Source organism: Dermacentor andersoni, chromosome 1 (genome assembly GCF_023375885.2).
Source record: "Dermacentor andersoni chromosome 1, qqDerAnde1_hic_scaffold, whole genome shotgun sequence".
NCBI lineage: Eukaryota > Metazoa > Arthropoda > Arachnida > Ixodida > Ixodidae > Dermacentor > Dermacentor andersoni.
Window position 1 is genome coordinate 38765680 of NC_092814.1, and position 25351 is coordinate 38791030.

The window sequence follows — 25351 nt, forward strand, 5'->3', positions numbered from 1 at the left end:
GAAAATCCCTCTTTAAATCCTTTTCATTTTGATTGGAAATGCAGATGTCGAATTGTAGTTATTCTAGTGAGCGAATTGATGTGATTTGTGCAACCATAAGCAGACAATAATGTCACCATTTCTCTGGTGCATGAATCACTGGACATCATGTCTATGCTGATATCCCCCATAATTAGAAGCGTATTGCTCGGCGAAAAACTCAAGAGTAGATTCTCCAAGAAACATATAAAATGACTTTTTCTTCCCATAGGCAGTCTCTATATGACTACAGTAATTGTTTTTTCAATTCGCAGTGCTAAGCATTCAACATCATCATTAATAACATAGTAATCTTTTAGTACCTCATGAAAAACATATTTTTTTAAATAAGTTGCAACTCCGTCTCCTTTCTCATTAACACGATATAAATCTTTTGAATTATATCCTGATAGGTGAGGCAGTTCATCATTTTGGTGATTCATGTCTCGGAGAATAACAACACATCAAAGTTAACAGATGATAGGATAGAAAGTAGTTATGTCATCTACCTTGCTTCTTGTGCTTCTTGTGTTCATGTACGAGAAGAAAGGGGGTTAATCGAGGGGGCCCGATATTTATTAATCACAGCATAAGAAGCCAACAAACAAAGACACCAAGGACAACACAGGGGAAATTACTTGTACTTAATAGCTGAATTAAAGAAATGATAAATTAAGGAAAATGAAAGTGGATGCTGCAGGTAGGTAACGATCCCATGTCTTTGCATTATACGTGCAATGCTCTACCCATTGAGCTACCGCAGCTCCGTTCTCCCATCCACTTTCTGGGTTATGTGTTACTGCTAGAACTAGCCCTGGGAGTGTTAGCCAGCACCACCACTCACAAACCTTGGCGGCGGATGTGGAACATCCTTTCTTCTTATGTTGTGTTCATGTGTAATGCAGCAAATGTTTTATCAGCAGTAGAACATTTTGAATTGAAGTCAGTGGTGGTAAAGTAATCGGTACTGTTGTTTGAAATGTGATCCATTCTGAATAAAGCTCTATCTCTCAATATTCTACTGTGATATGGTTAAGATCTCTTTCACCTGTAATGCGAACTACAGGCGAATCCTCATTTCTGCGGGCCAACACCCGTCCACTGGAAGTCCAAACATACTTCCACCTGGCTTCCCACCTAGCTTCCTTCTTTTTTTTTTATCGTGGCTAAGAGCAATGCCTTATTGCGCCGTGTAAAGTGTTCGTTTACATAGATTGGCCTTCCTTCCCACTGACCGAGGACAGTGGTATCTAGCCTCTTTTTCCTGCATTTCGTGAACAAGGCATGGCGCATGTCTCTTCTTACAAAACGAGCGATAATGTTTTGGATGCCAGGCTTCGGGGTGTGGATCCAATGACATGTGTCGATGTCTGTAGTGCCAATCTTTTCACCAAAACTTTCGCCTATCTTCTGTATGACCATTACCGGGTTGGCTGCGAAAGGTGCTCCTTTAACTTCCAAGTTATTTAGGCACATGTATTGCTCAATATCTTCGCATCATTACAATAGCTGTCTATTTTTTTCCTTTAATTCCATGATCATTCTTGTGAGTTCCTTTGTTTCCATTCTCAGTTGCTTGATTTCATCTGCCAAATCATTTACGTCTTTGCAGACGTAAGTGCGAAAAGACACACTTTCCCTCAGTTCACGAATTTCCACTCGAAAGTCATGTTTAAAGTTTTAAAAGGCCCTTATCAACTTGCACATGTCTTTCGCATCGGTCGATTCCTTCCCATGGCTTTTACTGCTATCTTTACAAGCTGCCTCTTTCCCCATTTCCAAAAAAGAGAACAGAAAAATAAACACTCTGCTGTGTTCGGCAGCCGTGCACCACAAAGAAGCACCGTTTCAATTTCAAATGATTAACAGCAATATTTCTTACCTGGAAAAGTGCAGTATGTTAGGTGCTTGTCGGTAGTGCACCGCCTATGAACTGAACCTAAGTTCGATTGCAGTTTGTTTTTATATTCCGCCACAGGCCGTCTTGGCAGTCATCATCCCATTGCGCAGGCACCCAGCTGTCCCACGCAGACAGAGATGTGTTGGAAAAGCACAGTTTCAGCTCTCCACCCTGCCCCGTTGTTGAAGTGCCGCAAGGTTCCAGCGCAGAATGCCTGTTCCCCCGTAGATGTCTGCAAAAATGCAGTATGTTAGGTGCTTGTAGGTAGTGCACCGCCACCGAACGTCCACTCTGCCCCTGCGGCTAATAGCGTCACCTGAGTGGGACGACGCTATCATGAAAAGTGTCGGCAGCAGAAAGCAAATGCTTTGTCTGCCTCTCGCTTCAATGGGTCTCTGCCTCTCGCTTCAATGGGTCTCCGAAATGCGAAATTATGCACCCTCCAGCTCTAAACTCTAAATGTGCGGGAAGACAGCGTACGATGCCACACCATCTCAACTCGCCTAGTCTTTGCATACCTGGCAGATTAACTCTGAAACAGGGCACACAGGCTGTGTATGCACTCAGCCACGCTGACAGGCATGCGCAGCCATGGCCGCGTTAGGAAAGATGTGTGCCCCCCCCCCGCCACTTTAAATGGAACATGATGCTGCTGCACTTTGGCGGTCGCTCTTGATCATGCGGTGCATGATTTTAGAGGTGCATTCGCAAGCAGTCGCTTTTAGTTAACCCTTTGAGGGTCGATTTTTTTATTGCAGATTCCAATTCTTCATAGGAACTTATTTAGAAAAAAATTTACCGTAATTTTTCTAGGGTGACCGTAAAGTGAGAAAGAAATCTTTTGTGTTGGTATATATGCACTCTTCATTCATGAATAACAACAATAAAAAAGGAAATAAACTTATCAGAATTAAAAATTTGATGCATATTTATGCACATAGTTCAAGGCTTTGAAAATCCGCACACGAGAATATTTCCCAAGTCTCAAATGTTCCTACTCTTACACTAATATGTACGTCCATAGCGTAATCGAACTGTGTTGGTGCACGCACTCAAGAAAACTGTTTGGTTGTGTGTGCATTAAAAAAAGCCACACGTGTGACAAACTTCCGCTAATCTTCATCTTATCGCCAACCAGCTAGGGCAATTAGTTCTCGCGAGTCTTAAAAAAAAAAAGAAAAAAAAACGGAAACGCATGCATGGCGGCATCCTTCCTATGCGCACCTCTGTGAGCACTAAACGAGCGAGAAACAAGCAGTCGCCCTTTGAGCGATTAGTAACGAGATAGGCATCACTTTTGCAAGCGCAAAAAACCGAAACCACCCGCAAAACAAAATCCAAACAGCCGCCCGCACGCGCATACGCCAATGCACGAGCACGCGCCAATGCACGAGCGCGCACCAATGCTCGAGCGGTAGTATATAGACACGCGGGAGCAAACTAGCGCTAAAACAAACCATGCGACGAAAACCGCGAGAGCGAGGCGTGTGAAAAAAATTCTCTGTATCCCCGCATAGTGGCAGCACATGACAAAAAAGAAAAAGTTAGGAAATTGGCACGCTTTTTAAACGTACAGACTGCGCCGTAAATATACGGCATCGACCATTTTCGGACTTGTTCGCGGCGCCGTATATTTACGTCATTGACCGTCAAAGGGTTAAACCATTTGACCATCTGCATCCGCAGAAGTTTGCATTTATTGTCTCGGTATTCCTTCACAGCGACAATGAAATTTCATTATATTGAAATTGTACATAAACACACTTCGTTATATTGAAAATTTCGTTTTTGAAGCCCGTTATATCGAGGTTTAGCTGTATGACCAACATGGCAACGTGACAAAAGACATGCTGTAGGATGTTTTGCAACCAGCAAGGCAACGTTAGTTTGTCTTGCTTAATGTGCGTACTCTCTACAACTATATATGCAGAAACAATGTTCCTTTACTGTTTTAGACCTAACATATATTACTGTAGTATCCACCTGAACTGGTGAACTTCTGCTCAAGAAATAGCAGTACTTAATATAGTATAAAGCTTCATGACTATGGTAGCTTTTGCCTTTGCTTGGTTTTGCTTGGTATTGCCTGCTATCTGAGTACTGAAGAAGTAAGGTGTGATGCCCATGTGTAAATATATAATTGAGTCATTTTTCCCATTGTGTAGACAAATCTATTTGGCAGAATGCCTTTATAGCACATTTTTCCACATATTATGCCAGTAAAATGCATTTGTTATGGCTTATAATTCATCCACCTCAACTTTAAAAGTGTCACGTATGCTGCATTTATTTTAATGGTGCTGTGGCTGGCACTATGCACATAATCTCATGTTTGCAATACCACTGTTGTGTGCGCACATGTTTGAAAGCGTGGTGTGCCTTACAGGGAAGTCCTGGGGCATCTGGTGCAAGCAGCAGTGGATCACCTGAACATGCACCAACAGCACCTGTGCACCTTGAACTGGACAAGCAAATGCTGGTGGAGCGCATTGTACGACTACAGAAGACCCTTGCACGACGCAATGACAAAATTGACTTTCTTGAGGAACACATCAAGCAGCTGCTACTTGAAATGAAAAAGAAATCCAAGTAGGTGGTTTGGAAGAAAAGTACTGAGGAGAAATTTATGTTAGTGCTTAATGTATATACTCCTGTACATGTATATACTCCTGTACATGTATAAGCTGCACTTTTTTTCATCAAATTTTCTCTGGTGTGGGTTATACACAAATCAGGTCTATAGCTACACATTAACACACTGTAGTGCCACTGCGACTACTGTGTCAAATAACTAAAAAACTGGTAACAGATATCAACATTTTATTTCACTATTTATCGCCACTTTCAAGCTAATCACTCTCGGACAAGCTCAGCTCATCGGCACTCTCACCACTGTCGGACGAGCTCACCTCATCGGCGTGCTCCCAAAGCTGGTCGTCCTCTGTGTTGTCTGTGTCATTTGATATCCCCGTCACTCTAATGCTCTTTGCAATAGTGTCCACTGACACTGAACACCATGCGTCCAGAATCCAACCGCACATTGCTGAAGAGACGCTCACTTCAGTCGCCCTGTCGGAGTTGTTTCGTGGTTTCCCGCGGCCATCCACTCGTAGTAGCACCGCCAAAATTCCATCTTGAATGGCCAGTTTACCGCAAACATTGAGCGGTTTATCACACTGGTCAAGCTACCAGGAATCACGGCCAAGTCCGTTCCGCAGTCAGCCAGCTGAGCCTTCACTCAGTCTGTTACGTCGACACGCAACGATGATGATAATGGTATGCTGTGAGTGGAAAATGTTTGTGTCCAAAAGTGGAGGGTTCAAGCTATACACGAGTATATACGGTACGTGCATAATTACTGCATTACTTTTGTCATCACTTATTTATGAATGAGCAATGTTTTCTTAACGAAACCTATGTGCAAAATAAGCAGCTTGAAATAAAAAAGCGCAGCATTCATGGCTTAGTGGATGCCACACGTACAGCCAGTCAGTCAGCCATGTTACCTTATTCAACATGAGAGAACAATCTAGAAAGAATTGATGTGTGTTGTAAAAAAAAAAATTCTTTAGACTTAATCTAATAGTACTACCACTTCATGTCAGTGAAGTAGTCTCAAGCTGAGCAGAAGATTCTGTTACTGGATCAACCACCTTACTCGTCACATCTAGGCGGAGGCTTGGGCAAATTGGTTAAGAATAACAATTGAGGTTCGCAATCTCAAAGTTACACTGTTAGCTGTAGGGGACACTGTAGTGAGGGGCTATGTATTAATATTGACTTTCTTGGATTGTTTAATGAACAAGTGAGTTAACCCTTTAAGGGTCAATTTTTTATGCCAAATGCGACCCCCGAAGGTATTTCTTTTTTTATTGCAGATTTAGAACTTTCAGAGTGACCTGTTGTGAAAAAAATGCGACAAAATTTTTTTAACTGACCATAAGGTGACAAAAAAATATATTTCCTTGGGTAAACATGCATTGTTTATTCATTAATATGGATGAACTTCCAAAATACTTAGAATAAAAATGTAGATACACTGGAATAGATATATTGATTCGACACTTTAGCAGTAGTCTGCATAGAAGGAATCACCGCCTGACTCATTTGCAGAAGAGCAACCAGCACGCATGTCTATAGCGTAATCGAACCGTTTATGTGAGCGCATGTAAGAAAACCCGATGGTTGTACACCCGTCAGAAAAACCAAACGAGTCAGAAACTTTCAGTAATCCTTTGTCCCATTTCCAAAGAGGGGCACTCAGTTCTCGCAAGTCTCAAGAAAATAAAAGCAAGCATGATAGCAACGTTTGTAATACCAGCGCACGCCTGTGAACGGATGTGATCGCATGTAATCACGCCCCTGTAAACAATAAATGAGCGAGCATCTAGCGGTGACCCTTTGAGAGATTAAAAATTCACCGATGATTACGGTGGTCCCTAATGAGAAATTTGAGCGCAGCTCTATATACATTTTCTTTCCGCAATGTAGTGGCTGGCACAGACAATCAGTCTCGTCCAGCATGTTGCAAACAGAGCGAAGTGTGGCGCGATTACTTCGCTAATCGGCAGATCACGAGAGGCAGCGCGTGTTTGACGCACGGGCACAATTCACAGCAGCAGCCACAGACAGACCTCCGCTCATGCAGCGCTTTGTTTCTATATATGATATCGGTGATGTCATTGGTATACAGACAATGCATCTTACTCCGGTGACATCTCGTAGCCATTGTCGCTGCAGAGCCCGCCTGGTGCGGCACTACGCTTTTCTTCTCGTACTTTCACCATACCCTCCTCCGCTTTCCTCCCCCGTTACGCTCCGCATTCGCTCTTTCATCCTTCGCGGTGCTCGCTCGCTCGGTTACCCCGAGGGGCACAGACGCTCAACGCAGGAACAGGCGCCTAAGAGCTGCACTCTAAAACCAGATATCATTATGCAAAAAAGGTGAGGCGTGCAGACAGGACACAAGAGAAGTGGACAATACAAACGCCGACTATCAACTGAAGGGAGCATTGAGGCAAAAAAAGAAAGAAGACACAAAACTCATCTGCACAAGCTCTGGAATGGTACACCACGTGTCAGTCGGGTACATGTGCCGGTCTACGTGAGAGATAGCTGTTAAGGCACTTAATCTCTTCCTTATGTAAAGTAATCGAAGGTTGACTCACGCACGCACTTCCACCATTATAGATATGCCATGCCTGTAGAATATAGCACATTCATCTAACTCTGGCGTGCAGTTACAATGTTGGAAATGTAGGGAAAGATTAGAAGGCAATCCACCGGTTAACAACCTTTTATGTTCCATTAGCCTCTGATTTATACACCGCCCCGTTTGCCCTACGTAGAACTGGCCACAGCTAAAGGGAACATTATAAACCACACCCATACGACAGTCAGTAAAACTGTTGTTCTTATTGTGCTTCACTGGACAAATAGCTGTTCTTTTTCTGCCTTTTACCTGCTCCTTTTTCCTCTGCTCGGCAGTGCATATCTTACCTAGCTTATTGGGAGCAGTGAAAGCAACATTAACATCATATCTACTTGCCACTTTTTTAAGCCTGTGCGATACTGAATGAATGTACGGAATAGCCACTACTCTTTTTTTGCTATTACTGCTTTCTGTAATCATGTCCGTCCCCATCGAAACCGACTTCTTTAGGCATTCAGCCACAGTGGCCACTGTTACGCTAGGATAACCTGCTTCTAATAGGCGCCGGACCTGTGCATTAAAACTGGCGCTCATTTTGTGCGTGCAGTATTTGGTGAGAGAATATTTAAGGCACGACATGGCAATTCCGCTTTTTACTACTTTGGAATGGTTGGATTGAAAGTTTAACAACGGCTTCGAAGATCTTGGGGAGTACTGCCAACAAACGTGATTTTGTTCGAAAACCAAGGAAATGTCTAGAAACTGAATTACGCGTGGTCGTATCAATGGTCGTATCATCCAGCCAGTCGAATTACAGAAGATGCAGAAAAGATGCCAGAACACACTGCTTATCCATTTGGCAGTATTTTGCCGATTCTAACACGTCTCCGAATCAAATATGCGCCTGCTTTCTATGTATCCAAAGCAGCGAACTAACGTAGAAATGACATTAAAGCTCCTAAACGTTAAAGTAGAAATATAATGCGCACTTGATTTTTAAAGGAACACTAAAGGGAAATACTAAGTCAACGTGGACTGTTTAAATACCATTCCAGAAACCTCGAAACGTTTGTTTTGTGCCAAGAAAAGACTTAGTTTGGAGAAAATTGCATCTGAAGGGTCCGAATACCTTTTTTCGAAATTCAAATCTCCCGCCACCCAACCGTGGGGAGTGGTGATGTTGCATACGCCATCAACACCCTTTGCTGCTGTCGGTGAGTAAAACGGCGCCGGACAGATGGTGGTACTGAGCCAAGACAGAGCGGTTGATTCGCCGCCGCAGCTGCTTTTTGGTCAAGGGGCGTAGACCGTTCGGGCATCCCGCGACATCACATGGAAATTGAATTCTCTGCTACTTGTAGTTTGTGCGAATTTCGTGAGCCAGCAAAACCTGCGCAGCACTACGTGATAACGAAACTACTGAAACGCGAAAGCGTGGGCGGCGCAGAGTCGAGCGATAACGAAACCTTTCGACTGCCCGTGTCGTTGTCAGGGTAATTTCAATGAGTTCTTTTTTCTAGAAATGAAATAAAACTGGACAAGTAGCATTTTAGTGCGCTCAATAATACAAGGATGTTTTTTTGCAACGAGTGGTTGAGCACTAGTGACAAAATTTAACTGAGGAGTGCTTTCGTCGTCGGGCAAGTACTTGGATGTTCCGGGGGAGTCTCTAATCATGACCTGCACTTACCTCAATTTCTCGATTATAAAGGCTCTGTTCTCGATAATATTGACGCCTTAGAGATTCTCGAGCACTAATCTATCACTTTAACATGACTGAATATTTGCCTTTAGTGTCCCTTTAATGAGAAAAATCGGCAGTTGTCCAATACGTGTTCCACAATGGCGGCCGGTTTCCTAAAGTCGTCTTCGCCGCAGAACATCTTTGTTACGCGGTAAAGCATATGAACGCCGCGAAGGCGGTTTACCAGCTCCGCCGTGTAGGAATTACGGCCCAATTTTTGCGAAAAAAGAAAGCGTGTGCTATAATCGGATAAATACCGTGATCATACATTGTGAGCTACTATTATTGCTTGAAAATCTTTTTTAAGCAGGCTAAAAATAGGTGTTTTCGATGGGAGATGAAGTGTTCAACATATTCACTGTCCCCTAAGCTTGACCGAGACAGACGTGGCTACTAAAGGGGTCGCTGTTGGGGTCATCATAGGGGTCAGGCGCGTGCATGCTGACTGGTAAGTTCGAGTTATCCAGCAAAGGCCAATTTTAGGATCGAAATAATGAAAGTTTGTGCTCATAGAAATGTATGGGCGTCGGCCAGGACCTTTGGCCAGGATTGAATTAACTGAGCCATCAAATTAACAGAAGTCTACTGTATTTACGTCTTTGACCCTCAAAGGGTTAATTATGCTGAAGCTTCAATACTGAATTACAACATGAGATGCATGAAGCATTACAAATAGTCAGTATTTTATTCTGAAAAACAAGCAAACTTATGAAAGGTGTCACAGCCAACACGCACAGTTTAAAGTTTTAAATAAAGAAAAACAGGGCCCTGTGCAGATTAACTCTTTCCCTACCATGGGGAAAATGGGTGTTTTTTGTAGGTTACACCAGATTTCTTTTTCTGAAGAAACTACTCTACTCAAATATTTTATGTAATACATAAAAAAAGGATGAATGCTTTTTTGCTGCATAAAAGTTTTATTAGTGAGATTATGTCATAAAAAGATATAAATTACAAAAAGGCAGCATCCGCAGACTCGCTGCTGCTCGATCCATCGATAAAATCAGGCACAGAAGCAGCGGAATTGTGAGATCTGCTATCTTTTAAAACGCACGTGCCACTTTCAGACTCAGCCATTCTTGCTTTCTACTTTGATGATCGCGAAACTTCAAAGTGCGTTTAAAAATTAACACCTAGCGGGGGGAAATCGAACAGCTTAGAAAAAAATAATATAGTACTCCTCCTTTACATCCTATGGTGCAGAGTGTCCGTGAGCGACGCAGAAGGTCTCAAAAGCGGCGCTTCAAACCATTAGTAGCAGGCGGCCATTTTTGCTTTTTACTTTGACGATTGTGAAAACTTCGGTGTGCGTTCAAAAGTCACCACCTGGGGGAAAAAGAAAAGAAAAATATAGTTCTCCTCCTTCACTTCCGATAGCGCAGTGTATTCGTGAACGGCTTGGAAGGTCTCGATAGCGGCGTTTCAAAACATCTCTAGTGGGCTAACGATGCCGAATGGGTGCGGTACATAAAGAGGTAAACTAACCGGGCATTGTTAGCAGCCATTTGGAGAAATTGACCTTGTCATATTGTGTTCTGCTTTATTAGCAAATACAGAAAAAAAATTTAACTTACCCTGGTTGATTTGAAAAATTATTTTGTTTAAACTCACTGTCCAATTGCTGCAAACATTTATTTATTTATTTATTTATTTATTTATTTATTTGTTTATTTATTTATTTATGAGGCCCAAAGAATGGGCATTAGCTAAGGGGAGCTTCAAAATTTTACATAATATAAGGAACATACAATTATACAAATCATAAGAACAGTTTGTTAATAATGATGCAATGAAGAATCAAGTTAACACAAAGTCAAAAATCCTCTGAGCAAAAGAGACAGAAAATGATGACAAGAAGCAAAGCACACCAGAAGTTAAAGTAAAAAATACACGTTTATATCATGATAGAATCTTTCTTTGTTAGCTTCAGCTGCCATGATATCGGGAAGGTCATTCCACAAGTGGATGACACATGGAAGTGCAGATTAACTAAAAAAGCCTCTGTTTTACCATAGATGTGCGTGAAAGAAAGATGATTATAATATCTTCAAGACATGAATGGAGATACTTGCAGAGTTATTGGTGATGGCCTTGTTCCGGGAACGTACTTGTGAAACAGCGATAAAAGTGCTAGATCACGACGACCGTTACGTGTGTGTTACTTAACCGTGATGAAGGTCAGGTGCATGCAGGGCAAGCTTCGCTTACCCCCATTTTCCGGTAGGGGAAGGGCAGGTCATTTTTTTTCGTTGACCACAACTTTCGGGATGAGGCTTTTACATGTGTAACACAAGGAAAAAGGGGGGAAAAACATACCAAATAGCAAAGCTGCTTACTGGGCAAGTACATTCCAACTAGGACAGAGGTACTGCACAATGCTGCCACCACCTTGAGGTGTCTAGAGCCTCTGCTTGGATAAATAAAGGTGTCTAAAGCCATTTACATACATGGCAGCCTCTTGCATAGTAACTTTTGTGCTGGTGCATCTTGCATGCATATATGTGTTAGTGTGTGTGGTGCATGCACACACTTTCTCTCGCTCCCTTCCTTTCATTTCTCACCTGGAGTAGCATGCCAAGTCTTTCACTAGGCTTGCCCCTCTAGATACCGTTACTTTCTCTCTCTCTTTCTTTGTTACTCTTGCACACGAAACCAACAAATTCGTCAAGTGACCTCTGTCACACATGCTAGTCACTTGCTTATCTCTGAAACTATTTGCCAGCTGTATCAGATCCTTACCAAGACCAGAAAAGAAGGTAGACAGGACTCGGTGTCATATGTGGTATCAAGCAAACATGCATGAACCCAAACATTTCCAACTGAATGCATATGAACAAATACAGTAAAGACAATGTGCTCATTATCAGCCAACAGTCTTCTTATCCCATGATTGATATAGTATTTGTGGAAAGCAAGGTGTGCTGCTGGCATCTTGCCTCTTGCAGTTGGGCCTTGAGTAGCCCATCCTTGCCTTTAAAGGGCCCCTCACCAGGCCCCATAACAAATTTTGGTTATACACTGGAAGTTGTTACATGCCCTCTAGGGAGCGTTCTGCCGCAAAAATTTTTCAAATCGGCTCATTAATAGTCAAGATAGAAATATTTCAGTGCCGTGAACCCATGATTTCAGAGGTGGGCTCCACTGCCAAGCAAGACACTCTCTCCACTCACCCCGTCTAGTTTTCGCAAGCGAACTTCCTTCCCTGCATTCTCCCATACCAGACTTCGAGAATCGCATGACGCATACGTCACGGGCCCCGCCTTCATTTTTTTTTTTTCCCCTCGCTTTTTTTTTTTTCCCCTGATCGCGCCGTGCGTGAGCTGTTGTCTCATTCTCGCAGCGCACGATTTTGTGCGCTGTGCACAAGGAAACATGACTAGTGGTATTATTCAATGCTGCACGAATACTAAGGCAGAACAAGTGGATCGCAGAGCATGATCATACGCTGGAACACGGTAGAAAATGGCATAGTTTCGGTACCTGCGCACGTGACCGCACAACCGTGGGAACAAGCAGACGAAGCGGAAGTACATCTCTCTTGCTTCGGTGCAAAGTAAAACAAAAAACACGCAGACATTCCGTTTGTGTGTTTTATTATTTCTCTAAACTTCAATTCGTCAATTCAAGCAACAGATCGCACAGATAACAGATGTTGTCTTGAATAATTCTCGAAGTCACGTGTCACACAGTGACGTCTCCACCACTTACACCAGTGGCTTACACCATGAGTGACGTCACACTGCGGACACGATTATGTAGGCGCAGGAGCCCGATTACGTAGGCGCAGGAGCCCGACTACGTCACCGTCCATCTCTGGGCAGATTTGCCCCGATTGAAGAGGGAAACGGCGTTCGGATTGAAATTTCAGGCCTTTCCGCGGCGCATAGCGATGTAATTCTTTGCAAACATGATCGTTGGCATGCATTGTATGCTCTGCGTTTGTCAACTCAAAATGGCCAGACCTGGTGAGGGGCCCTTTAAGTGCAACTTATTGCCAGTCATTTACGGTAGTTTAGTCACCTTCAGTCTGTAACTGCAAACCAAATGCAACAGCAAGAGTTTCCATTTGTTGTTCACTTCAGATGTTCCCTTTTTCAAGCTGTTTGTTACTGTCCTGGTATGCATTCCTTCTTTACGTGCGAACCTAGAATGTTTATAACTGTGCACATCTCGGCCTGATTTTAGCTTTTTGGTTGAATGACATTCATTCTTTTGGCAGCATTGTACTGCTTCCTAGGAGGCACTGTGCTCGTCTAAGTGGATCCCCACTTCCCCCTTACAACTGCATCTTACTTTCTGACAGCATGTTTCTGGTGCAGGCACTTCATTGATTTACGAGTTTCTGCAGTCATTTTTTTTATTATTGTTATTATTAAATTTCCATCCTTCCCATCAAATTAGGGGTGGTGTCTGAGTCACCTAACGTAGCAACTAAGTCACGAAACTCAACATCAGTGGTGCTTCTTGGGAGACTCTCAAACAACATTTGGTTGCTGAGAACAACTGGCATGGCCAACTTCAGGACAGCAGGGTGTCTTGACCGAGGTGCCTAGTTTTTGGTGTATGCCCAGTATATGACCTGACTTACCCATACAACCTGTCTTAACAGTCATTCTCACCATGAGTGATTACCCGCCGTGGTTGCTCAGTGGCTATGGTGTTGGGCTGCTGACCACGAGGTCGCGGGATCGAATCCCGGCCACGGCGGCCGCATTTCGATGGGGGCGAAATGCGAAAACACCCGTGTACTTAGATTTAGGTGCACGTTAAAGATCCCCAGGTGGTCGAAATTTCCGGAGTTCTCCACTACGGCGTGCCTCATAATCAGAAAGTGGTTTTGGCACGTAAAACCCCATAATTTAATTTTTTTTAACCATGAGTGATTCTACAATTATGGAAGGTCACTTGATGTAAGAGACATTGATGATGTTGCTTCACTTCTGTGTTGTTCTATATGATTGAATCATGTTGTTCTGAGGTTGTATAACTGGAACTATTCAGTGTGCATGTGCTTGTGTTGTGTGTGCATGAATGTTCAGGTTTAGCTCAGGTCCAGGTACATTAAAAAAATGCTGGTTTGTGTGGAAGCATCCTCACTTACGTTTGGAGTCCTTGAGCAGTACCTTGCGAGCTGTAAGCTCCCATAACAAAAGTCCATGCCCCAGCAAAAATATATTTAATCATGACTGAAAGTGTCCAAAATTTTGGAAGAAAAAAGGGGGCAACAGGACAGAGCACTGAATTCTACCATGTCTCTTCACCAACTAGCCAAGCAAGGAATTCGGCTAGAAATTTAATCAGTAAGCTTTGAAATAAAATTAACTTGAAGTAAAATTCAAGCAATCATTCAAACACATAGGCAGCTAGCGTCCATTTCATTTGGTGTGACACATGCCTCACGCATATGCACTTGCTGCACTTGCCCGCCACAGTCTCCCCACTTACTGATGCCACTGCTCCAACGAGCTCTTCACTGCGCATGCATGATGATGTGCCGACTCTTGAATGAGGGATCAGGCCCTATTGTAACTGCATAACAATTGCAGCACATGCAGTCCGTGACGTGCTGACGTGCCATCACTGATCCCAACACTTTGCATGCATTTCTTGCATGGAAAAGCAGTAGGAGAAGATGGAATAACAGTCGATTTAATCAAAGATGGAGGAGACATAATGCTTGAAAAACTGGCGGCTCTGTATACCAAGTCTTCCAACGACTTCAAGGGTCCCAGAAAACTGGAAGAATGCAAACATTATACTAATCCACAAAAAGGGAAATGTTAAAGAATTGAAAAATTATAAACCTATTAGCCTACTACCAGTATTATATAAAATATTCAAGATAACTTCCAATAGGATAAGGGCAACCCTGGAATTCAGTCAACCAAGAGAACAGGCTGACTTCAGGAAGGGATACTCTACAATTGGTCACATCCATGTCATCAACCAGGTAATCAAAAAATCTGCAGAGTACAATCAGCCTCTCTATATGGATATCATAGTTTACAAAAAGGCATTTGATTCAGTAGAGATGCCAGCAGTCATAGAGGCATTACGTAATCAAGGAGCACAGGAGGTTTATGTAAATATCTTGGAAAATATCTGCATAGATTTCACAGGTACCTTAATTCTCCACAAGAAAAGTGGAAAGGTACCTATAAAGAAAGGAGTCAAACGAGGAGATGCAATCTCTCCAATGCTATTCACTGCATGCTTGGAAGAAGTATTCAAGGGAAAGCTTGTATTGACTTGTAAGGGAAGTATTGGGAAGGTTTAGGAGTAAGGATCAACGACAAATATGTCAGGGTGTCTACCAACCGGGAAAACCGGTCTGGAAATACTCAGGGAAAACTCGGGGAGTTTGTGCTTCTGTCAGGGAAAATTAGCTGTAATTTTGTTGAAAAGGGACGAAAGTCGCGGTAATGCTGGCTCGAGTCACACAGAGGAATCGTAACGAAATGTCTTTGACGCCGTGTCGTCTGCTGGGGGAGTTTGCAGTGTATACAGTCGACGCCCGATTTTTGGGACATGCCCGATAATTTGGATGGCTTCGCTGCACCACCACGTACACCATAGAGTCAATGTATAAGAACATCAGAAATTTCGGACGCAAGAACCCTTCGCCGTCCAAATTTCCGAACTTTTTGCCGTGACCGCAGGTCCGAAATGGCATTAACCGGAGCCACCACCGCCGCCATTTTGATTACCTCGCCGCCTCGAACCAGCGCTCTCGCATGCACATCCGCTGGCAGCTGTAACCACTAACGCGGCAACACTAGGCCTAGCTGCTTCGACGTTCGCTGTTAAGCTTCTCGTCGTTCTGTGCCGTGTTTTTCATTGAAAGAATTCGACGCTGTCAGCAATGGCACCGACTCTGCCTTTGTGGTCCCCGCGATTAGCTTCGAAGTTTGGAAAGCACGGCGTGTTGCAAAAGCCGGTTCCCGAAAGTCATCTTCGCCTCAGTACATTAATGTTACGCGGTGAAGCACATGCGAAAGTATTGCGGTGAAGCATAAGCGTGTGAACGCGTGCACCCGCATCTCCTGTCACAGTACGAACACCGATATGCCTAATAAGTGTACTGGCAGGCTTTCAGAGCTGTTTTGGATGTGCCTGGGGCGTCTTGAGCTCTTAAGGGAAGTAAAAGACATGCATTCATTTTTTTCGAACTGCCTGGTTTTTCAGACGTTTTCCCAGCCCTAAAGGCCTGTTCACACTACTGTAAAAATTTGGCAAGCGAAGCGGATTCGCTCGCCGGAAAAAAGAGAGCGTGTTCTCATCTGTTCACGCGCGCATCGGCGGATCCGCCGCCGCTTCTCGCTTTTCCGCGACGACAGCGAGATCTCGCGGCAGTTTTTTTCTTGGTTTCGCGACTTCGCAAACAAGACGAGAGTTCACGTGAGTGCCTCTCGTTCGCGGGCTTTTGTTGCGTCTGCTTGTATTGCGCCTTTGCTGGGCTTCCAGCTGCGAGATACTGAGCACAGCACGATGGCAAGCTTTTCAGAAAACGAGGAAATGTCGGAAGAAGAAGAAATTGTCACGATTCTCCTCTGCAACTCAAAGATGGCTATGCTTCAAGAGCTGCGACGGGCTGAGCAACCAAGATCGCGGCGGCGACGACGACGGTGGTGGGTCCGCCCGTCCTTGCAGGAGCAGGATAGGTTGGGACAAGCCAACGATCTCTTGCCACTGCATGAATCGTTAGAAAACTTTACGCTCACCGTTGTAGCTCAGAAAAGTGCCATCAGTGTCGCGCGTGCATGCCTGCGCAGGCATTCGAACGGCGCACGAGCTCAGCATGCACGGCATAGGAGCAAACAGTGGCGCGGTAAAAATGTTTGCTGACGTTTGACGGAGAATATGCATAAAAGCAAGGTACTGGCAATGAGAAAGTCTTGTCGCTCTGGCATCGGCGCGAGAAAGCGTGAATAGCAGTTGTACTTACCACTCACTCCCATTTCTTTCCCGATCCTGTCCCATAGCTGCTCTTTGTAGGCAATGTCCTTGAAATTCAAGTGCCTTTTGTCGTACGGTATGGGGTGCTGCTTAATTGCATCGATGAGCATTTCCACGGAGAAGGCCGGTTACTCAAACAAGCTGGCTGCCATGTTGAGATTAGACGGGTTGTGACGTCAAAAACGCAACTTCCAGCAGCGGCGAAAGTGGAAAAAATCGGTCCTGGACCGATTGCCTTCACCGCGCCGCTTTCCGCTCTCCCCGGCGTCAAAAGCGGCCGAATCCGCTTCGCTCGCCGGATATTTCGTGTAGTGTGAACGGGCCTTTAGGGAGTCCGAAAAACCAGACGTTGACTGTACAACTGACAAAGAGGATGCTTCAAATGGTCGTGGGGCGAACGCGCGGTGCAAGGAGGATGAGAACAGAAAGGGCCTACACATTGAGGAATGAACTGGAAAGGAAGCATGTCGCTGCTTCTTTGAAGCAGCTTGAGCTCAAAATACAAAATATTGGCTGAAGCTGAGATGCAAGTGTCCCTCTATCCAAACTAAAGCAGTGAAACGCAACACTGAGGCATTGTGCACTGACTGAGAGTATGTCAGGACACGTGCTTTTGGTAACAGCGCAAAGGGACATGGATAAAAGGAAGAAACACGGCAACATGGACGTTCGTTTTGTCATGTTTCTTCCCTTTGTCCGTGTCCCTTTGTGCTGTTACCAAAAGTATGATGTGTCCTAACCAACTCGCCCACCTTACTATCTTGTTTCATCATATGTCAGGACAGTTGAGGTTGATGACTTACCAGATGTTGAGAGAGAATCTCACTTGTGACAAAGTTTGTGCCTTATGCCATTGAGCTTGTTATTAGTTGTTAGAAATAGCTCAGGTCCAAAATATTTGCTTCTGCATTCATATCTTTTTGATTCGTATTCGAGAATGTTCGACTCAATTTGCAATGGTATTTACCATATTTTTTTTTTCGAAGATGTTTTACTGCTGTGCATGTTACTAACCCCTCCTTTCTGTTTTCTTTTTAAATAAAGTAAGCACTACTCCTTACTATTCAAACTGGAATAAGTCATTCTTTTTTTTTTTTAACATGCGTATTAGAGAGTGAAAGCAAGGCGACATGGTGTTGGCCTGTCTTGATATAAAACAAAGCTCTGTGTCACTCAGGAAATTTTGCAAAGGCACTCAGGGAAAACCTGGAAAACTCAGGCAATTTAGAAATGTCACCTTGGTAGACACTGATATCTCAGCAACCTTCGGTTTGCAGATGACCTGTCCTGTTCAGCAACACTGGGGACGAGTTACAACAAAGGATTGAGGACTTTAACAGAGAGAGTGTAAGAGTGGAGTTGAAGATTAGTATGCAGAAAAGAAAGATAATGATCAATAGCCTGGCAAGGGAACAAGAGTTCAGGATCACCAGTCAGCCTCTACAGTATGTGGAGGAGTATGTTTACCTAGGCCAATTACTCGCAGGGGACCCTGATCTTGAGAAGGAAATTTACAAAAGAATAAAAATAGGTTGAAACACATACGGCAGACATTGTCATATCCTGACTCGAAGCTTACCATTATCATTAAAAAGAAAGGTGTACAATCGGTGCATTCTACCAGTGCTAACATATAGGGTAGAAACTTGGTGACTGACAAAGAAGCTCTAGAACAAGTTGAGAACCACGCAAAGAGTGATGGAACGAAGAATATAAGGCGTAATGTTAAGAGACAGGAAGAGAGCGGTGTGGATCAGAGCGCAAATGGGGATAGCCGATATTCTAATTGACATTAAGACAAAAAAATGGAGCTGGGCAGGTCATGTAATGCGTAGGTTAGATAACTGGTGGACCATTAGGGTTACAGAATGGGTGCCAAGAGATGGAAGCGCAGTCGAGGACGGCAGAAAACTAGGTGGGGTAATGAAATTAAAAAATTCTCAGGCACTAGTTGGAATCAGTTGGTGCAGGACAAGGGTAATTAGAGATCGCCTTCGTCTTGCAGTGGACATAAAATAGGCTGATGATGATGATGATCTACTTACCACTTGGCAGCACAACTTCTACCAATAGCATGTACTTGGCTTTTAAAGCCTTTGGAAGCAGTTTCATACAACACACTTGTGCAACTTTGGTCAAGCCATGGCGGTCAGCTGCATCCTTTTCTCTCAAGTGTGGCTGGTACGACTGCACATTAAAGCGTAATGCACACTTTAAGTGCGATGTTCAGACTGTAGTGTCTGCCAGACTCCAAATCAACAATGTTTAACTTATTTTTCATGATGGTGTCCCAACCAATATCCTCCATGGTGTGTTTGGGGACTGCGATTTTGCATCCATACCAGGAAAGTGTCAAGAACCATACTCCTTCCTCGACATAAAGCCTTGGAGCACTAGCTTTGATGTGCTCACTGTTATCATCATCCATTGGGTTACTCTGTGAATCCAAGCTCATATGCCTGCTGGAAATAATTTAAAAATGGCGTGTCACTTTGTGAAGTGATGTTTGTCTGCTTTCCTGCTATGGTGATGCAATGGCCATGGCATTTTCCTCCTGAGCATGAGCTCATTTCCCAGCTGCAGTGAATCTGTTTTGACAGGGCAGAATGTAAAGTGTTATTCATGTATTAAGATCTTTGTTCATTGTAAAGTACGCTGGGTGGTCAATATTGACTTGGGGCGCTCTGAAATTGTGTCTCAAGGCCCTGATATTGGAGTTTGAGATTAAAACCCTATAGATCACCATAATTTCTGGTATCTTGTCTTACATACACTATCCCCTGGATCCTTTTTTCCCCTCATTCATCAGTGTACTAACAACAATGTTTAAACCTGCTGATACATCAGAAAATGCTTTTACATTAGAAAATTTCATGATAACAGTCATGGAACAACTGCATCAATTGTGCCAAATTGTGCCAAGAGCAGTCCTTTGTGCCATTCTGCTTCGAAACGGCATTGTAGTAAAAATTGTTTCACGTATGCACCAAATGAAAAACAATACTGAAAGCCTCCTTCCGTTGATGCTGCTTTGGTAATCAAACAAACCAAAATCTAAAGCACACTGTCATCATCATCATCATTCAGAAATTCATTGGCGCAGCCATAGCCGTAGATATAGGCTATGCCGTCGGTTCTCCATTCAAAGTTTTCACAATTTTGTTGAATTTCTCTCTGATGGATGTTCCAATGTACTGCTGCTGTTCGGTCTTTTTTATTTGCGCTGCTTGTGCTTCAGTTTAGTATTCCTTATACCAGTGTGGTTCAGAGCTTGCTCAACAAGCATGTCAGGTCAAAAAGAAGTCTCGGATAACGTCTGTTCATCCACTGTTTAGCATAGTTGGTGATGCCACTTATAAATATCTTATACATGTGTACTTATATATCTTACATATGTTAGCACATACTCATCTGCTGACATATAATTTGCTTGGGACCTACCTTGCATTCCTGCGCAATTGGAAGAGCAGATTCTGCAGTTCTAATTTAATCAGCTTTCACATGTTTCACATGTATGCAGAGGCTGTGCACTTTAAATGAAATCTGTGGACATATTCAATGTAACTCCAGTTTAGTCTTGCACGCCATAGGGCATGGTCTTGTTGACATGCCTTCAGTGGTGTACCAACTATTTCTCTATCCAACCCTCTCTCTCTCTCTCTCTCTCTCTATATATATATATATATATATATATATATATATATATATATATATATATATATATATATATATATATATATATATATATATATATATTGAAAATTGCTATTGCATTATGAGAAAGAGCCAGTAAATGCGTCTGTCAGTTAATTTTATATTTACCCACCATACACGTGATTATCATTGACACATAGTGAACCATGGTGGACCAAAAGCTATTTTACTTTATTCCCCAAAATTATATAAAATCTCTAGATGATGCAGTCACAAAAGGCAAATAGGGCCTGACAGAAGGCCCTGACCCCACGCAGTAGTAGCAGTACCACGCTTATAAAAATAGTAATTTGCTACAATTTTAGTAAGTCAACAAATAAAACTATTGGTATATAAGGCTACAGTATACAAGCTTATTGCTAGTTAAGGCAATAGTATTGTCGAGGTTATACACATCAAAGTATGGGCAACATAAAAGACTTACAATATCCATAATAATAAAAAAAAAGCACATGTTTGCGACCTTGCAAAATAACAAACTAATTTCCACTGAAGCTGTTTATTTCAAGCTGCTGAAATAGGCGTTTTAGTCTTTTGCAATTACACCTTAAAAGGTTGTTAGGTTCCATTTGAAACCTTTCCCGCATGTAACGCTTTCGAGGGCTTATTGTTAGGTATTTTCGAAAGCCAGTAATTCATCAAGACACATTTTACTTTGCCAGAACATTAACCATAGCTGACGGCACAGCATCCTCCCCCCACTATTTTTGCTAGATTTTATCTCGATTTCATTCTCAGGTCTCCCAGAACAGCAAAGTAAATTCTGCTTTGTTTGAAAACACATTGATAAAGCTCTGGATCACTTGCATGCATGCGTAATTTAATGCAAATGTCATTATAGGTCCACTCACTTTGAACTTAGCCTACATGTTACCCATAATGAGCCCCTTTTTTTCACCAAATATAACCAACGTACCTTGATTAGTTCACCGAAAATCTCACAGAAACCAACTACAAACGTGTTATGATGCATGAAAATAGGGAAAAAAAAACTAGGCTTCAGTAACCATTTTCAAGGCTTCAAGCTTGGACCAGGAACATAAAAATTTTGTCAGACATGGCACTTATAATACCATGACCAACCCTCCCATTTCCATGAAATATAAACTTGCTTGAGTAGACAGCTATTTTGGGACAATATGAAGCATAGTTAATAGCAGCCATATCACACTTTCTAAAACTTTGATTAACACAATTTTTTTTTTACAAGCGCTGTGTTTGATCCAACTGGTTTACCTTCACATAGAGTTTTTCATAGCATTCCGTCAATTTTCGCTAAAATTGATCTCAGTATCATCTGTAGTTCTACCAGGGCAATGGGCTAAATTCTGCCCCCTTCAACATCACACACAAACTTGGGTAGCGTTTCCCCTATGTTCACAAAAATTTGACCTCAGTTGTAATTGTAATTATGCCAGGGCAGCGGTGTAAGTTTTACGCCGGTCGTCACTGATAATGTTTTGGACTATTTGCATACATAATCTATTGTAAAAAAGCACATTTTACCAACCTATTTAAAACATTGCCTACACATTACCTATACCGTGCTCCTAATTTTCCCCAAATATGAACACAGTACCATGTTTAGTTATCCGAAGACACCGGAGAAACAAACTGCGAGCCTCGTGTGATGAACAAAAATTGGGATAAAAATGAGGGTTCAGTAATTATTTACAACATTACGTTTAAAACGTGAAAGTTTTGCAATGCATTACAGTAAAAGTTATCCTTATTTTCATGGAATTTGATGTTTGTACCTCGTGCAGTTGTCTTAGGAGCCTGGGAAACGTTTGGAGTAACGGCAGTATAACACCTTGGAATGCTTGAATAAGTCATCATCATCAGTCTGGTTACGCCCACTGCAGGGCAAAGGCCTCTCCCATACTTCTCCAACTACCCTGGTCATGTACTAATTGTGGCCATGTTGTCCCTGCGAACTTCTTAATCTCATCCGCCCACCTACCTTTCTGCCGCCCCCTGCTACACTTCCCTTCCCTTGGAATCCAGTCCGTAACCCTTAATGACCATCGGTTATCTTCCCTCCTCATTACATGTCCTGCACATGCCCATTTCTTTTTCTTGATTTCAACTAAGATGTCATTAACTCGCATTTGTTCCCTCACCCAATCTGCTCTTTTCTTATCCCTTAACGTTACACTCATCATTCTTCTTTCCATAGCTCGTTGCGTCGTCCTCAATTTGAGTAGAACCCTTTTCGTAAGCCTCCAGGTTTCTGCCACCATACATGAGTACTGGTAAGACACAGCTGTTATACACTTTTCTCTTGAGGGATAATGGCAACCTGCTGTTCATGATCTGAGAATGCCTGCCAAATGCACCCCAGCCCATTCTTATTCTTCTGATTATTTCAGTCTATTGATCCGGATCCGCGGTCACTACCTGCCCTAAGTAGATGTATTCCCTTGCCACTTCCAGTGCCTCGCTACCTATCGTAAACTGCTGCTCTCTTCCGAGACTGTTAAACATTACTTTAGTTTTCTGCAGATTAATTTTTAGACCCACCCTTCTGCTTTGTCTCTCCAGGTCAGTGAGCATGCATTGCAGTTGGTCCCCTGAGTTACTAAGCAAGGCAATATCATCAGCGAATCGCAAGTTACTAAGGTATTCTCCATTAACTCTTATCCCCAATTCTTCCCAATCCAGGTCTCTGAATACCTCCTGTAGACGCGCTGTGAATAGCATCGGAGAGATCGTATGTCCCTGCCTGACGCCTTTCTTTATTGGGATTTTGTTGCTTTCTTTGCGGAGGATTACGGTGGCTGTGGAGCCGCTACAGATATCTTTCAGTATTTTTACATATGGCTCGTCCACACCCTGATTCCGTAATGCCTCCATGACTGCTGAGGTTTCGACAGAATCAAACGCTTTCTCATAATCAATGAAAGCTATATATAAGGGTTGGTTATATTCCGCACATTTCTCTATCACCTGATTGATAGTGTGAATATGGTCTATTGTTGAGTAGCCTTTACGTAATCCTGCCTGGTCCTTTGTTTGACAGAAGTCTAAGGTGTTCCTGATTCTATTTGCGGAAGTAAATACTTTGTAGGCAACGGATAGTAAGCTGATCGGTCTATAGTTTTTCATGTCTTTGGTGTCCCCTTTCTTATGGATTAGGATTATGTTAGCGTTCTTCCAAGATTCCAGTACGCTATCGTTTTTAATATCTGGCACATTGAATCCACATACAAATATTTTTATGGCAGAAGCATACACAATACTCTCTGCAGTTAAACACGTAAAGCAAATGAGTCTCACTAGGGCTATTGTGTGCAGTACGAGCCCTAATAAGGTTATGAAAACATAAAAACACTGTCTTTAAAGAACTATATGCATTGCTGTGCTCAGCTTATATGGCTAAGAAAGTCATTGTCCTTTGCTTGGTACCTGGCCACAGTGGCATAAAAGGCACTGAAGCTGCTGACGAGAACACTACCTTAGTAGCTTTTAGTGACACCGACACAAACATACCCATTCCATCCACAGACTTCAAGCAATACTTACGGCATAAGTTGAAGAAGCACTTGCAGAAACAGTGGGATACCCAGGTATCCAATAAACTACACATGATCAAACCTAAATTAGGGTACTGGATATCGGAGAAAACAGCATGATGCAAGGAAGTGCCCCTTTGTCGATTAAGAATAGGTCATACCTCGGCACCCACTTTTACCTACTTACTGGTAGTGATTCCCTGTCATGTTGAAGGTGTAGCAACAGCCCTACGCTTCTCCATGTCCTCGTCCAGTGCAGGGAAATAGAAACTAGGTGTAAAAAGTACTTTCATTCGTCATATTGTCAGCATATTCCACTTCACCCAGCATTTTTTCATAATTACAATTCGCTTTTTAACTTGAAAACAGTTTTTAGCTTTTTAGATGAAGTTATAACACCTTAGAAATAATTTGGCCAGGTCAAATAATTTGGCCTGGTCAGCACAGCTTCGCCTTTGAGGCTGTATCCACAGTGACATAAGGTTTACAGCACGTGCTTCTCCGGCCTTAACTTTAAGAGCCCTGTGGAGGCAGTAGTGTTTGTGTACATTTTATTATATCACTCCTTCGTAGCGAAACTTTTATGCTCATAGCTCACATCATGAGGCATTGTCATTATTTTGATACTTATATAGTTTATGCAGTTTATAGCGACCCATTTTTAGACCTCTTTGGAGTCCAAAATGGTCGATGCCGTATATTTACAGCGCCGTCTGTACGTTTAAAAAGCGCGCCTATTTCCTAACTTTTCCTTTTCTGACATGTGCTGCTGCTATGTGGGATGCAGGGATTCTTTTTCTCGCGCCTCCCTCTCTCAGTTTTCAGTGCATGGTTTGTTTTAGAGCTAGTTTGCTCCGGCGCATCTATATACTACCGTTCGTGCGTTGGGGGACGCACGGGCAGGCGGTGGTTTGAGTTTTGTTCCGCGGGCGGTTTCGGCTTCTTGTGCTCGCAAAACTTATAGCTATGTTGTTACTAATTGCTCAAAGGGCGACCGCCTGTTTCTCTCCCGTTTAGTGCTCACAGGGGTACGCATAGGAAGGATGCCGCCGTGCATGCGTTTCCTTTTCTTTTCTTGTTTCTTTTTTGGAAACGCGCAAAAACTGATTGCCTCTGGTTGGCAATAAGAGGAAGATTAGCAGAAGTTTGCCATATTTTGCTTTTTTGACGGGCACACAACCACACAGTTTTCTTGAATGCACTTACCTACGCAGTTCGGTTACGCTATGGACGTAAATATTAATGTAAGAGCAGGAACATTTCAGACTTGCGAAATATTCTCGTGTGCGCATTTTCTAAGCCTTGAACTATGTGTGTAACAATGCATCAAATTTTTAATTCTTATAAGTTCA

At 42.9% G+C, this 25351-nt stretch overlaps 1 protein-coding gene across 4 annotated transcripts in view; it reads left to right on the plus strand.

Moving 5' to 3' along the window:
• The window catches only part of LOC126545252 (coiled-coil domain-containing protein 186-like), a 142087-nt gene that overhangs the window by 88944 nt on the left and 27792 nt on the right, over positions 1 to 25351 (plus strand). For all 4 annotated transcript variants that reach the window (XM_055061332.2, XM_055061331.2, XM_055061333.2 and 1 more), the window contains one exon: positions 4305 to 4507. In XM_055061332.2, the coding sequence (XP_054917307.1) occupies positions 4305 to 4507 (203 nt within the window). The remainder of the gene's footprint in view (positions 1 to 4304; positions 4508 to 25351) is intronic.